The 13538-nt window shown below is 40.2% G+C and overlaps 1 protein-coding gene across 5 annotated transcripts in view; it reads right to left on the reverse strand.

Moving 5' to 3' along the window:
- LOC139361370 (centromere protein I-like) overlaps nucleotides 1-12923 on the reverse strand; it is a 33975-nt gene extending 21052 nt beyond the window's left edge. For 3 of the 5 annotated variants that reach the window (XM_071090003.1, XM_071090004.1, XM_071090000.1), the window contains exons 1-4: nucleotides 7632-7728; nucleotides 5200-5353; nucleotides 4612-4755; nucleotides 1094-1208 (exon numbers count right to left, since the gene is read on the reverse strand). In XM_071090003.1, the coding sequence (XP_070946104.1) occupies nucleotides 1094-1096 (3 nt within the window). In that variant the 5' untranslated portion in view covers nucleotides 1097-1208; nucleotides 4612-4755; nucleotides 5200-5353; nucleotides 7632-7728. Of the gene's footprint in view, nucleotides 1-1093; nucleotides 1209-4611; nucleotides 4756-5199; nucleotides 5354-7631; nucleotides 7729-12790 lie in introns of those variants that run through there. The other 2 variants (XM_071090001.1, XM_071090002.1) reach the window with 2 other exon arrangements.
- Nucleotides 12924-13538: the final 615 nt, after the last annotated feature.

Raw genomic sequence — 13538 nt, forward strand, 5'->3', positions numbered from 1 at the left:
ACGAATTCCGAGGAAGTAACCAAATTGTTTTGTAATACTAAAATTTTATTATATCAAATACTGTACAAAGGCAGGCAGTAAATGAGGCTTAGAAATAATTATTTTTTCAGATGGAGCTTTGCTCTTTTTGCCCAGGCTAGAGTCAATGGCATGATCTCTGCTCACTGCAACCTCCCCTTCCCGGGTTCAAGCGATTCTCCTGCCTCAGCCTCTCCCAAGTAGCTGGGATTAAAAGCAGACACCACCACACCCAGATAATTTTGTATTTTTAGTAGAGACGTGGTTTCATGTTGGCTGGGCTGGTCTTGGACTCCTGACCTCCAGTAATACACCCGCCTTGGCTCAGAGAAGATGTCTATGACCTAGAATCAGGTACACGCTGGAAAGAATCTCAGAGCATGTGCCTATTACCTGGAATCAGGGCATAGGCTGGAAAAAAGCTGAGATGCAAAGGCAGGTGCTGCCTCTGGGGAGAACGGACAGAGTAGGAACCACTGTAGTTTCTTGCCTTTACAGTTGTGTACATATACTACTTTGATAAAATTTATATTAAAAAATTAAAAATTAAATGAGGTCGAATGTGATGACTCATGCTTAAGCCCAGGAATGCAGGACCAACCTGGGCAATATATTGAAACTCCATCTTTATAAAAAATACAAAAAATTAGCCACTCATAGTGGCATATGCCTGTAGTCCCAGCAACTTGTGCAGAGCATCTGCTATCAAATCTAATATACAGGCAGTGAGCTCCTGGGATATGAACCATTTTCTTTAAATTTACAGTTGTCTCTGCGTAGCTGGACTGTTTCCAGACTTTCCAGCAGTCCATGAGGCAGGAATCTTTAAACCCATGAGAAAGCCTGGCTCTTCCCTCCTCTTCTAACATTCCTTTTTTTTTTTTTTTTTTTTTTAAGACTAAGTCTCATTTTTGTCACCAAATCTGGCTGCAATGGTGCAATCTCGGCTCACTGCAACCTCTGCCTCTCAGGCTCAAGCGATTCTCCCGCCTCAGCCTCCCAAGTAGCTGGGATTACAGGAACCCACCACCACGCTCAGTTAATCTTTGTATTTTTAGTGGAGACAGGATTTTACCATGATGGGAAGGCTAGCCTCGAACTCCTGACTTCAGGTAATCCCTGCCACCTTGGCCTCCCCAATGTGCTGGCATTATAGGCGTGAGCCACTGCACCTGGCCTCTTCTAACATTCTAAAGAGAAAAAGAGAAAGCGATTTAGCTTAGCAGCCAAGGAAAGAAAAAACAACGTATACATTAAATTGCCCTTTAATTTTTTTCTTTTTTTTTAAATTATACTTTCAGTTCTAGGGTACATGCGCATAACGTGCAGGTTTGTTACATATGTGTACTTGTGCCATGTTGGTGTGCTGCACCCATCAACTCATCAGCACCCATCAACTCGTCATTTACATCAGGTATAACTCCCAATGCTATCCCTCCCCCCTCCCTCCTCCCCGTGATAGGCCCTGGTGTGTGATGTTCCCCTTCCCAAGTCCAAGTGATCTCATTGTTCAGTTCCCACCTATGAGTGAGAACATGCGGTGTTTGGTTTTCTGTTCTTGCGATAGTTTGCTGAGAATAATGGTTTCCAGCTGTATCCATGTCCCTACAAAGGACACAAACTCATCCTTTTTTATGGCTGCATAGTATTCCATGGTGTATAGGTGCCACATTTTCTTAATCCAGTCTGTCTCTGATGGACATTTGGGTTGATTCTAAGTCTTTGCTATTGTGAATAGTGCCGCAATAAACATACATGTGCATGTGTCTTTATAGCAGCATGATTTATAATCCTTTGGGTATATCCCCAGTAATGGGATGGCTGGGTCATATGGTACTTCTAGGCCCTTTAATTTTCTTTCTTTTTTTTTTTTTTTGAGACGGAGTCTCGCTCTGCCGCCCAGGCTGGAGTGCAGTGGCCGGATCTCAGCTCACTGCAAGCTCCGCCTCCCGGGTTCACGCTATTCTCCTGCCCCAGCCTCCCGAGTAGCTGGGACTACAGGCGCCCGCCACCGCGCCCGGCTAGTTTTTTGTATTTTTTAGTAGAGACGGGGTTTCACCGTGTTAGCCAGGATGGTCTCAATCTCCTGACCTCGCGATCCGCCCGTCTCGGCCTCCCAAAGTGCTGGGATTACAGGCTTGAGCCACCGCGCCCGGCCGGCCCTTTAATTTTCTACAGCTTGCTTGCAGTATGGTAACACTACTGGGGCTTTTAAATGCTTCATATCAGTGGTGATCACAAACATTTTAAAATTCCTCTATTTAAGGGTTTTTTCTTCTTTGTTGTTAGATATATTTGCTTTTGTTTCGTTTTCGCCTTTTTCTTGGACATGAAGCAGAGATATATTTTCATTTTTCCCTATTTTTTCAAGGGAGAAGCCCAACTGATATTCAGGAAAAGACCTGACCAATTCTCATTTAAAGTTACGCAAAACAGTGGCTTGTGCCTGTAATCCCAGCACTTTGAGAGGTCAAGGCAGGCAGATCACCCAAGGTCAGGAGTTTGAGACCAGCCTGGCCAACATGGTGAAACCTCATCTCTACTAAAAACACAAAAATTAGCTGGGCATGATGGCACATACCTGTAACCCCAACTACTTCGGAGACTGAGGCAGGAGAATCACTTGAACCCGGGAGGCGGAGGTTGCAGCAAGCTGAGAGCATGCCATTGCACTCTACCCTGGGCATGACAGAGAGACTCTGTCTCAAAAAAAAAAAAAAAAAAAAAAAAAAAAAAAAAAAAAAAAGATACCATGAAGGGACTTTAAGACTGGCCACTTCCCAAATCCCACAGGATAAGTATCCTGTAAAAATTTGCTTTTGTTGATAGGTACGTGAAAACTCCAGGATTCGACATATCTACTTTTCCTGTAATTTTTACTAAACAAAGGTGCCTTTAAAGGTTCTCTAACCTGCTATAATTGAACTCTCATGGAGCTTGAGACTGTGGAACACAAACTCTTTTAAGACTTAAATCTAGCTGCCGTGGAATTCTTTTATGCTTTCACAGCCCCACTATCCAGTACAGTAGCTACTAGTCACATGTGGCCATTTCAATCAGATTGAATTTAAACGAAGTAAAATTTAAAATGCCTTCTCAATCACATTAGCTATATACATGGCAGGTGCTCAAAAACAACCTGTGGCTCTGGCACTAGGCAGCACAGTTTTCTCCTCACTGCAAAAAGTTCAATTCCACAGCACACTGCTCTAGAGAAGCCCAGGAAATCTTCCCTTTTTGACCGATTTTTTAAAAAGACAGCTTTAGTGCAACATTATTGATATGATAAATTATGCATATTTAAAGCATACAACTTGATAAATTTGGACATTTGTGTATACTCATTGTTTCCTTTTTCTTCTTCTTTGTAATCTCTCAGTTTCTTCCCCAGATGATCATTTATTTGCTGCCTGCCACTAGAGATTAGTTTTATATAAATAAAATAACATAGTATGTGACCTAAGGAGAAGCGGCATTAAGTATTTTGAGATTATATACACACTGCTCTATGTAACAATAGTTCATTCCTTTTCATTGCTGATTAGAGTCTTTCCTTTGACTATATCACAATTTGTTTATCCATTCTCTTATTGATGAAGATTTAGTTTGTTTCCAGTTTGGGGCTCTTCTAACCCAAACTGTTATGAACATTAATATAAAAGTCTTTCTAAGAGCTATGCTTTCTTTTCTCTTGTGCAAATACCTAAAACTGAAATAGTTGGATCATATAGTAGGTCTACGTTTAACTTTTTAAAAAACAACCAAACTGTCTGCCAATGTCATAGTATTTCACATCCCAACTATCAGCGTATGAGAATTTCAGACCCATTTTGAACTGAGCTCTTGACCCATGGGGAAATTTACTCTAACCAGTTCCTATAAATCTACAAAGCAATTCTACAGCTATCTAAAATTTTGACTCCCAAGTCTTTCTCTTTTCACAGTTACATAATTCTCGCCAAAAATCATTGTCATAAAAGGAGTACTAGGAAAACAGTGTGGCGATTCCTCAAGGATCTAGAACTAGAAATACCATTCGACCCAGCCATCCTATTACTGGGGATATACCCAAAGGATTGTAAGTCATGCTGCTATAAAGACACATGCACACGTATGTTTATGGCGGCACCATTCACAACAGCAAAGACTTGGATCGACCCGAACGTCCATCAGTGACAGACTAGATTAAGAAAATGTGGCACCTATACACCATGGAATACTATGCAGCCATAAAAAAGGATGAGTTCGTGTCCTTTGTAGGGACATGGATGCAGCTGGAAACCATCATTCTCAGCAAACTGTCGCAAGAAAGAAAACCAAATACCGCATGTTCTCACTCATAGGTGAGAACTGAACAATGAGATCACTTGGACACAGGAAGGGGAACATCACACACTGGGTCCTACTGTGGGGATGGGGGAGGGGGAGGGATAGCATTAGGAGATATATCAACATAAATGATGAGTTAATGGGTGCAGCACACCAACATGGCTCATGTATACATATGTAACAAACCTGCATGTTGTGCACACGTACCCTAGAACTTCAAGTATTAAAAAAAAAAAAAAAAAAAAAGGAGTACTAGGCTCTCACCAGAAGAAAACAAGAAGAGGGTTCCTGAAAGGAAGCAGCATCCATTGCCTCTCATCAGGGAACAGCCTGCACTTCCGGTCTGGTGCACCACATGGGGAATAGCCCACCTCAGCAGAAAATGGACACTGGATTTCAAGCCACAAGCTGAAACATGAAACCATCATCATGCCTTCAATTATCTGAATGGTATGATAATTGAATGGTACTGTCAATTATCTGAATGGTATTATCTGAATGGTATGAGAGCCAAACTTAAAATTCTCTCTGAAATCATCTTTTTATAATCCTAGTCTGCCCTCCTTCACTAAAAAATGCTACTTAAGACGCAACATTATTTTACTTCATGCTGGAATGGAATACACCATTTATATTAGTTACTATTAGCTGGCAAGGATTGAGGAGACAAACTAAAATGGTAGGTTTTTAGTAGCATTATGTATCAGCATTTTTACAGCTGATTGAAAATGAACCCCTGCTAAACGACTGCAGTTAGTCTGCAAATCCAGTTTACTTCAGTGAAAGCAAACAGTTGCCCTGTGAAGCGGGTTGGCAAAAAAGCAGTTCACTTTGGCACACCAAGGATTGTACCTGGCTGGTATACAGTCCCAGCTGCATTAACTGAGGCATCAGGGTATCGACCATGATCTGAGTCTGCAACTTTCAATGCGTCACGGAGGTCAGCAAAACTGGAAGAAGGTGACCGAGCATAGTAGCCTTAGTAACTTCTTCCAAGCCTTTTAACCTACAGAAAGTTCAAGAAAAACACTCAGCCTAAGCAATGCCCAACCACCACATGAGAAGCAACTAATGTCATCTTTATCTGACAAATTCTCTTAAACTACATCTCCTTAAACTAGTTAAGCACTTTCAGCAATAGTAATTCAGCCCACAATTTCCCACCTTCTGCCACTGATGAAGAGGGAAAGAGCAGAAAGCTATTAATGGACAAGCTATTAATAGATACCATCTCACACCTATCAGAATGGCTATAATTAAGCAGAAAAAATAACAGATTCTGGAAAGGTCGTGGAGAAGATGGAATACTTACACAGTGCTAAAGATGTGAATTTGTTCAGTCAGTGTGGAAAACAGTGTAGGAATTTCTCAAAGATCTTACAAAAGAAGTACCATTTGACCCAGAAATCCCATTTTTGGCTGTATACCCAAAGGAAAATAAATCTTTCTACATGATTAATGCATGATTCAGATACATATATATGTGTGTTAATCACAGCACTATTCACATTGGCAAAGACTTGGAATCAACCGAAATGCCCATCGACAGTAGACTAGATAAACAAAAAGTGGTACACATACACCAATGCAGCCATAAAAAAAGAACAAGATCCTGTCCTTTGCAGCAACATGGATAAATCTGGAGGCCATTATCCTAAGCCAACAGTCATAGGAACAGAAAATCAAATACTGTACATTCTCACTTATTAGTGAGAGTTAAACACTGAGAACACATGGTCACAAAGAAGGCAGCAACAGACACTGGGGCCTACTTGAGGGTGGAGGATGGGAGGAAGGAGAGGATTAAAAAACCACCAATTGGGTACTATCCTTATTATCTGGGTGACAAAATAGTCTGTATGCCAAACCCTCATAACATGCAGTTTACCTATATTAACAAACCTGCACATGTACCCCTGAACCCAAAAGTTAAAAAATAAAAACCCCCCTCCAAAAAAGGAAGTGCCTTAAGTGCTTTAGAAATATTATCTTATTTGATCTAAACAATAACCCTGCAAGGTAGACTATTTTCCTCTTCACTTATGATGACCACAGAGATGTTAAGTAACTTGTCCAAGGCCACACAAGTTACCAATGGAGGAACAGTGTTGGGGGTTGAGTTCAGACAATGCAGTTCCAGAGTCCGTGTTCCTAATCATTAAGCTATGCTGTGCTGTTTCTCAAAAACTGTAACAGGTCACACACACATGGCATTTACTCCATGCCAGGAATTGCTCTATGCACTGACACATACATAACAATGTAACCCCCAAGGTCACCCATGGGAGGCAGTACAGTGCTCAGGAAGGCTCCCCCATTGAAGTTGGGAAAGGAAGGGGTGGGAGGAGCAGACTCTCAATCCCACACTGATGAACACCAGTTTCTTAGACACTCACTTCATTGTTTCTAAAACATTCAACTTCTTAATGGCACTATTTCTTGTTTTTTTTTTTAATTCCTATTTCGTCAGTTATGGAAGATTTAATGGTATTATCACAATGGTAAGTACCAGTTATAATTAACAAACCGGTTTGGGAGCAAGGCTGACTCCTGGTGAGCCTGCAGCTCTCCCCTGGTGAGAGCAGCAGTGCACAGATGTATCAAGCAGAGCCGACCAGCCCCGTGGGTTCAGTGGGCCATGGCACTGGCCTGGACATTTTATTGAGTGAATGGAGAGATCTAATCCATCTGGCAAGTCAGTTAAGAGAGCTTCTACCATTTTTGTTGACATGTAACACTGTAATAAAACTCACTTGTAATACTGTAAAGCTCTGTAAAAAAATTTTAAACTAGCCTATTTCTTTAAAGGAGATGTTAAGCAATTTGTGCTCCCTTGAACCTCTTCATTTTTGCTTTTAGAACAGTAGAGCTCAGTAACACAATCAGTTAGTAAACACAATCAATTACTAAAATAAATATTATCAACAGTAACCAAAAAATTCAACTTAAGGCTATCATACCCGAACTCAAATATCCAGAAGCCAATTTAAGTAATCCATGCCTCCTTGGCAAGAGTGTATGGATAATACCTTTTCTTTGTGATAGTAAAACCTACCTATTTTCTCACCTTACCCAGTATCAGGTTTTATGCATCTACAGATAAAGCAATCAACATACTGCATAGAAATCTTGAGCTCTTAATTGAAAGGTACACCAGAGTTATATCTAAATCATTGGCTACAATGATCTAAAACACAGTTACATCTAAATCTTTTGTAACTATGATCTAAAACCACTTCAGTTACATCCTAGTATTAATCACAGGATGAAAACTCTTACATTACCTTTACTTTCAGAACTATAGCCAGTGTTGCTATCTTGTGCAGGCAACATGTCTTCATAACCCCACAATACTATGTGTTTTCCCCCAAGTAAACAGGAGGGAGATCCAGACGTCCCTTCCAAAAGCAACAGCTTGGAGGAGAGAAGAAAAATCAGACACTTAGACCATTCAATTCAGCAAGAAGTGAACCTGCCACCCCAAAGGGCAGAAAACAAAATCTTAAAATTAGTATTTTATATATTCATCTCAAGTTATTGCAATATTTTTAAACAAAAAATTACAAAACCATGTTTCCAAAAATGTTACAATAAAACTATATCTGTGTGTAAAGTGTATAGATTTTATGTGTACATCTGTGTGTGTGAGAGAGGAGGTTATGAATTAGGAAGCATATGTACCAAAACATTAGAAATATTTGGGTAATGAGATTATGAATGATTTTGACTTTCTTCTTTACACCCTTAATATATCATCATCTCAAAATTTACAATCAGAATTCATTATAAGCTATTGTATTTTTATTTATGTATTTATCTCTTTATTTAAAGATACGTTGTCTTACTCTGTCAGCCAGGATAGAGAGTGCAGCTGCGCTCTCAGCTCACTGCAACCTCAGCCTCCCAGGCTCAAACAATCCTCCCACCTGAGCCTCCTGAGTAGCTGAGACCAAAGTTAAGTTTTCCTCGGTTTAAAGTAACTTGTTATACTTATGTTGTTTAGCCTCATGATAACCAGAAAACAAAAATCAATAAACACCCTAAACATAAAAAGTAAGGAATTAAAACACACACTACCAGAAAAATACTACTTCACTACAAATAAAGACAGGAAGGAAGGCAAAGAGGAAAGAAAAGAAAGGAAGAAAAAGAGATCAGAAAGAAGGGAAACAGGGAAGGGAGAAATAAAAGAAAAAAGAGTAGCAAAACCACCATAAAACAAGTAAAAAATGGCAGTAGTCTGTTTTTACCTGTGATAATCCTGAATATGAATGAATTAAATTAAGACACAGTGGCTGAATGGATTAAAAGACCCAGTTTTATACTGCCTACGAGAAACTCAGTTCACCTTTAAAGACATACACAGACTGAAAGTGAAGGGATGATAAAAGATACCCCATACAAATGGAAACAAAAAAAGCAGGAGTAGCTATACTTAGATAAAATAAACTTTAAGTCAAAAAATAGAAAATAAAAATTATATAATGAGAAAGAAGTAAACAGCTGCCTAACAATAAGTGCATGTGCAACCAACACTCAAGCACCTAAATACAGATGCAAATATTAACAGGCCTTAAAGGACAGATGGACTGCAATACAATAGAGTACCTCAACACTCCACTATCATCAGCACCCCACTACCGTCAATGGACAGATCATCCAGACAACAAAACGTCATCAGCTAAACTGTACTCTATACAGAATGGACCTAACAGACATTTTCACAGTTTTCCACTCCACAACTGCACAAAGCACATTCTACTGAGTAGCACGTGGAGTATTCCACAGGACAGATTATGTGTCAGGCCAAAAAACAAGTCCCAACACATTTTTAAAAACTGAATTCATATCAAGTATCTTTTCTGACCTGAGTGGAATCGTATTAGAAATCAGTAACAGGAAGAAACTTTAAAAACTGTACAAATACATGGAAATTGAAATACATGCTCATGAGCCAATAAACTAAAAAAAAGGAAATTAAGTATTTATTGAAACATAACAATAGAAACACAATAAATCCTGTGGGATGCAGCAAAGGCAATTCTAAGAGGAAAAGTGCATAGCTATAAATGCCCACATCAGAAAAATAGAAGGATCACAAATAGCCATCCTGACAGTACACCTCCAGTAATGAAAAAAACAAGAACAGTCGAATGCTAGAACTAGTGGAAAAAATACCATAAAGATTAGAGAAAAAATTTTAAAAATAGAAACAAAAAATACAAAAAGTCAATGGAACAAAGAGCTGGAGTGTTTTAGAAAAAATAAATTCAAAATTGACAAGCTTTGACTAGACTAAAGATATAAAGAAGAAAACAAAATCGTAGATAAAAAAGGAGACATTGCAATTGATAACGCAAAAGTATGAAGGACTGTGAGATTTAGAAGTGAATAAATTTCTAGACACAACGAATTCCCAAGATAGAATGATAAAAAAATAAAAATAAAAAAATCTGAATAGACCAATAATGAGTAATGCAATTAAAGCGGTCATAAAAAGCCTCCCGGCAAAGAAAAACGCTAGAATCATGGTTTCTCTGCTAAATTACCAAACATTTTAAAAAGAGATAATACCAATTTGACTCAAAATATTCCCCCTAAAATAAAGAGGAAGGATGGCTTCGAAACTTGTTCTATGAGGACAGCGTGACCCTGGTACAAAAACCAGACCGGGACACAACACAAAAAGAAAACCACAGGCAAATATCCCTGATAAACATAGGTGCAAGAAATTCTCAACAAAATAGTTGGAAATTGCATTTGACAACACAATAAACAGATAACCTGCCATGATCAAGTGGGTTTCATCCCAGGAATATGAGGACGATTCACTAAACACAAATAAATGTGCGACATCACATTCAGTAAATCAAGAACGAAAACCATATAATCATTTCAGTAGATGCTGAAAAAAATAAAAATCAACATTCCTTCATGATAAAAACAACATGAGTAACAGAAGGAACATATCTCAGCACAATATAAGCCATATATGAGAAACCCACAACTAACATAATCAATAGGGAAAAATTAAAAGCTCTTCCTCTAAGCTCTGGAACAAGCGTGGCTACCTTTACACCACTTTTATTCATCATAGTACTGGAAGTCCTAGCTAGAGCAATTAGGAGAATGCAATAAAAGGCATCCAAATTGGAAAAAAGGGGAGTCAAATTGTGTCTGTTTCCAGGTGACATGAACATATATAGAGAGGACCCTAAAGATTCCACAAAAAACCTACTAGAAATGAGAAATTTAGTCAAGTTCCAAGATACAATATCAATATACAAAAATGAGCAGCACGCCCATGCACCAGTAGTGAAATGTCTAAGAAAAAAATCAAGAAAGCTATTTTATTAGAAAAAAAGATATCTAGGGATAAAGTTACCCAAAAAGGCAAGAAATCCCAAAATGAAAACTATAAAACATAGACGAAAGAGATTAAAGCAGACAACACAAGTAAATGGAAAGATATCCATGTCCATGCACTGGAATAATGTTAAAATATCTGTATCACCCAATGTGATCTACAGAATCAATGCAATCTGTGTTCAATTACAAAACACTTTCTTCATTGAAATAGGAAAAAACAATCTTAAAATTCACATGGAAATTCAAAATGCCTCAGATAGACAAAAGTATCTGAAATAAAAAGAAAAGCTGGAGGCATCACACTACCTGATTCAAAATATACTACAAATCTATAGTAAGCATGGTACTATCAATAAAAGGGGTTGGGGTGAGAAAGAGACAAATGACAGATACAGACAAGTGAAACGGAATAGAGAAATCGGAAATCAACTCACACATTTACGGTCAACTCACTTTTAACAAAGGCACCAAGAACACACATTGGGGAAGGATAAAGGCTTCAATAAACTGTGCTAGGAAAGCCCAACACCCACATGAACAAAAATACATCTAGGCTGTTATCTTACCATATACAAAAATCTACTCAAAATGAAGATTTAAATGTAGGACCCGAAACTATGAAACTACCAAAAAAGAAAACATAGGATAAATGCTTCATGAAATTGGTTAGGACGACGAATTTTCAAGTAAACATCAAAAGCACAAGCAACAAAAGCAGAAATGTAATTACATTAAATTAAAAGTTTCTGCAAAGCAGAGGAAGCAATCAGTGGAATGAAGGAACCAGAGAATGGAAGTATTTGCAAACTATTCCTCAGGCAAGGGGTTAATACACAAAACACATAACTCAAACTACTCAAAAGCAAAAATACAAATAATCTTATTTTTATAAATCTACCCAAAACTTTCGTTCCCCACCATTATTTCCCCACCTTCTTTTCCCGACCGCATTTGGCCCCCTCCCTCTCGCCACCCTTTTTCTTCCCCCAACCACCCGCAAACTTTTTCACCATCATTTTTTCCCTACCGTCGCAAAGCTTTCTCTAGTCTCCTGCTCACCGTGCTATTCCCCATCCATCTACCCAACACTTTCACCACTGTTTTTTCCCACCGTATTTTCCCCTTCTCCCTGGCCACCCTCTTTTTCCCCCTCCCGCTCTCATCACCCCCTTTTGCTTCTTCATCTAAGCAAACACTTTTTCCCCGTCTTTTCCCAAAAACTTCTCCCCACTCCTACTGCTCACTACCCTCTTTTCCTCCTTCATCTACCCAAAAACTTTTCCTCATCGTCTTCCCTCGGCTCCTCCTTGCTATTCTCTTTCACTTCTCCAACCACCCAAAAACATTTCCCCAATCTTTTCTGAAAGTCTTCTTCCCATTCCTTCTCACCTCCCTCTTTTCCCCCTCCATCTACCCCCAAAATTTCCCCCAATGTCTTTTCATGAAGTCTTCCCCGCTTCTTACTCGTCCTCTTCTCTCCCCTATCCTGCTTGCCACCCTTTTTGCCCTCTACCAACCATAATTTTCCCATCTTTTCCCCAACCTTCTTTCTCGCTCCTTCTCGCCACCCTTTTTTCTCCTCCTCCTCGTCACCCTCTTTCCCCCCTCCATCTACCCGAACACTTTTTACCCACCGTCTTGTCTTTTCTTTCTTCACCATCTTTCTTTTCTGCCACTGTTTCTTCACTAAACCTTCTCTTCCTCCAGTTGGCTACCCTCTTTTTCCTTCCCCCATTTGCTACCTTCTTTTGCTTCTTTATCAACCCAAAAACTTTTCTCCCCACCATCTTTTCTCAGAATCTTCTCTCACTACTGCTCGCCCCCGTTTTCCACCCATCACCATCTCTCTTTTTCCTCTCCCATCTACCCATAAACTTTTTACTCAGTCTTTCTGCAAAACCTTCCCTCCCTCCCGCTCCCCATCCTGTTTTTCCGCCTCCATCTACCCAAAAACTTTTTTCCCCACTCTCTTTTTGCAATGTCTTCTCCTCACTATCCCTTTTTCCCTTTCTCACTAACCGCCCTCTTTGCCTCACTGCATGTATCTATCCCAAAACTTTTTTCCTCTTCCTACCGCTCCAGCCTCTCCGTCACCGCCACCATCAACCGCAGCGAGGCGAGCAGCCCCATAGGGTCGCGACTCAAGCCTCCAGCACGCGGCGTGCTGCTCCCTTCTCCTCGTCTTCTAAGTCGGGAACTGACCAGCTTCACAGGAAGACACGGAAACTAAAAAAGGCTGCGGCGCTTTCAGCATCATTTATATACTGACGTCATGGAGGTGGAGCTTCTTTGACTGCATGTTCTGATTGGATGAGAAAAAACCTCCAGGCTTACTCGGATTGGACTTTATTATCGTGTTCTGATTGGATGAGAGCAAGTCTGAAGACAACCAATCACAGCATGAAAATAAAGCCCAATCATAGTAAGCGTAGAGGTTTTCTCTCATCCAATCAGAACATGTATTCCAGCATCCGCATGTGCGCGACCTCAGTATATAAAGCATGTTGACGTGGTCTGAGGTTATTTCAGACTCCTGTTTGTCAGCGTGCTGAGCTGTTACGTCCCAGCTTAGAGAACTGGAGAACTGGAAGGGGCCGTCACTTGCTGCCCGCGGGAGCCTGGAGCCCAGAGCCGGGAGCCCAGAGCCTGAGGCCCTGCTTCGCTGCTGTTGGTGGTGGTGACAGAGCGGTAGGAGGGCAGCTAGCAGCGGGAGTTTCTCTTGCCTAGCTGGAAGACGAGAAGCAGCACCACTGCATGCTGGAGGCTGGAACCTGTGCCACCGCAGGTCGCCTCGCTGCAGTGGGTGGTGACATCGGAGACTG

The sequence above is a fragment of the Macaca nemestrina genome, unplaced genomic scaffold (assembly GCF_043159975.1).
Source record: "Macaca nemestrina isolate mMacNem1 unplaced genomic scaffold, mMacNem.hap1 Scaffold_45, whole genome shotgun sequence".
In the NCBI taxonomy this organism is placed as follows: domain Eukaryota; kingdom Metazoa; phylum Chordata; class Mammalia; order Primates; family Cercopithecidae; genus Macaca; species Macaca nemestrina.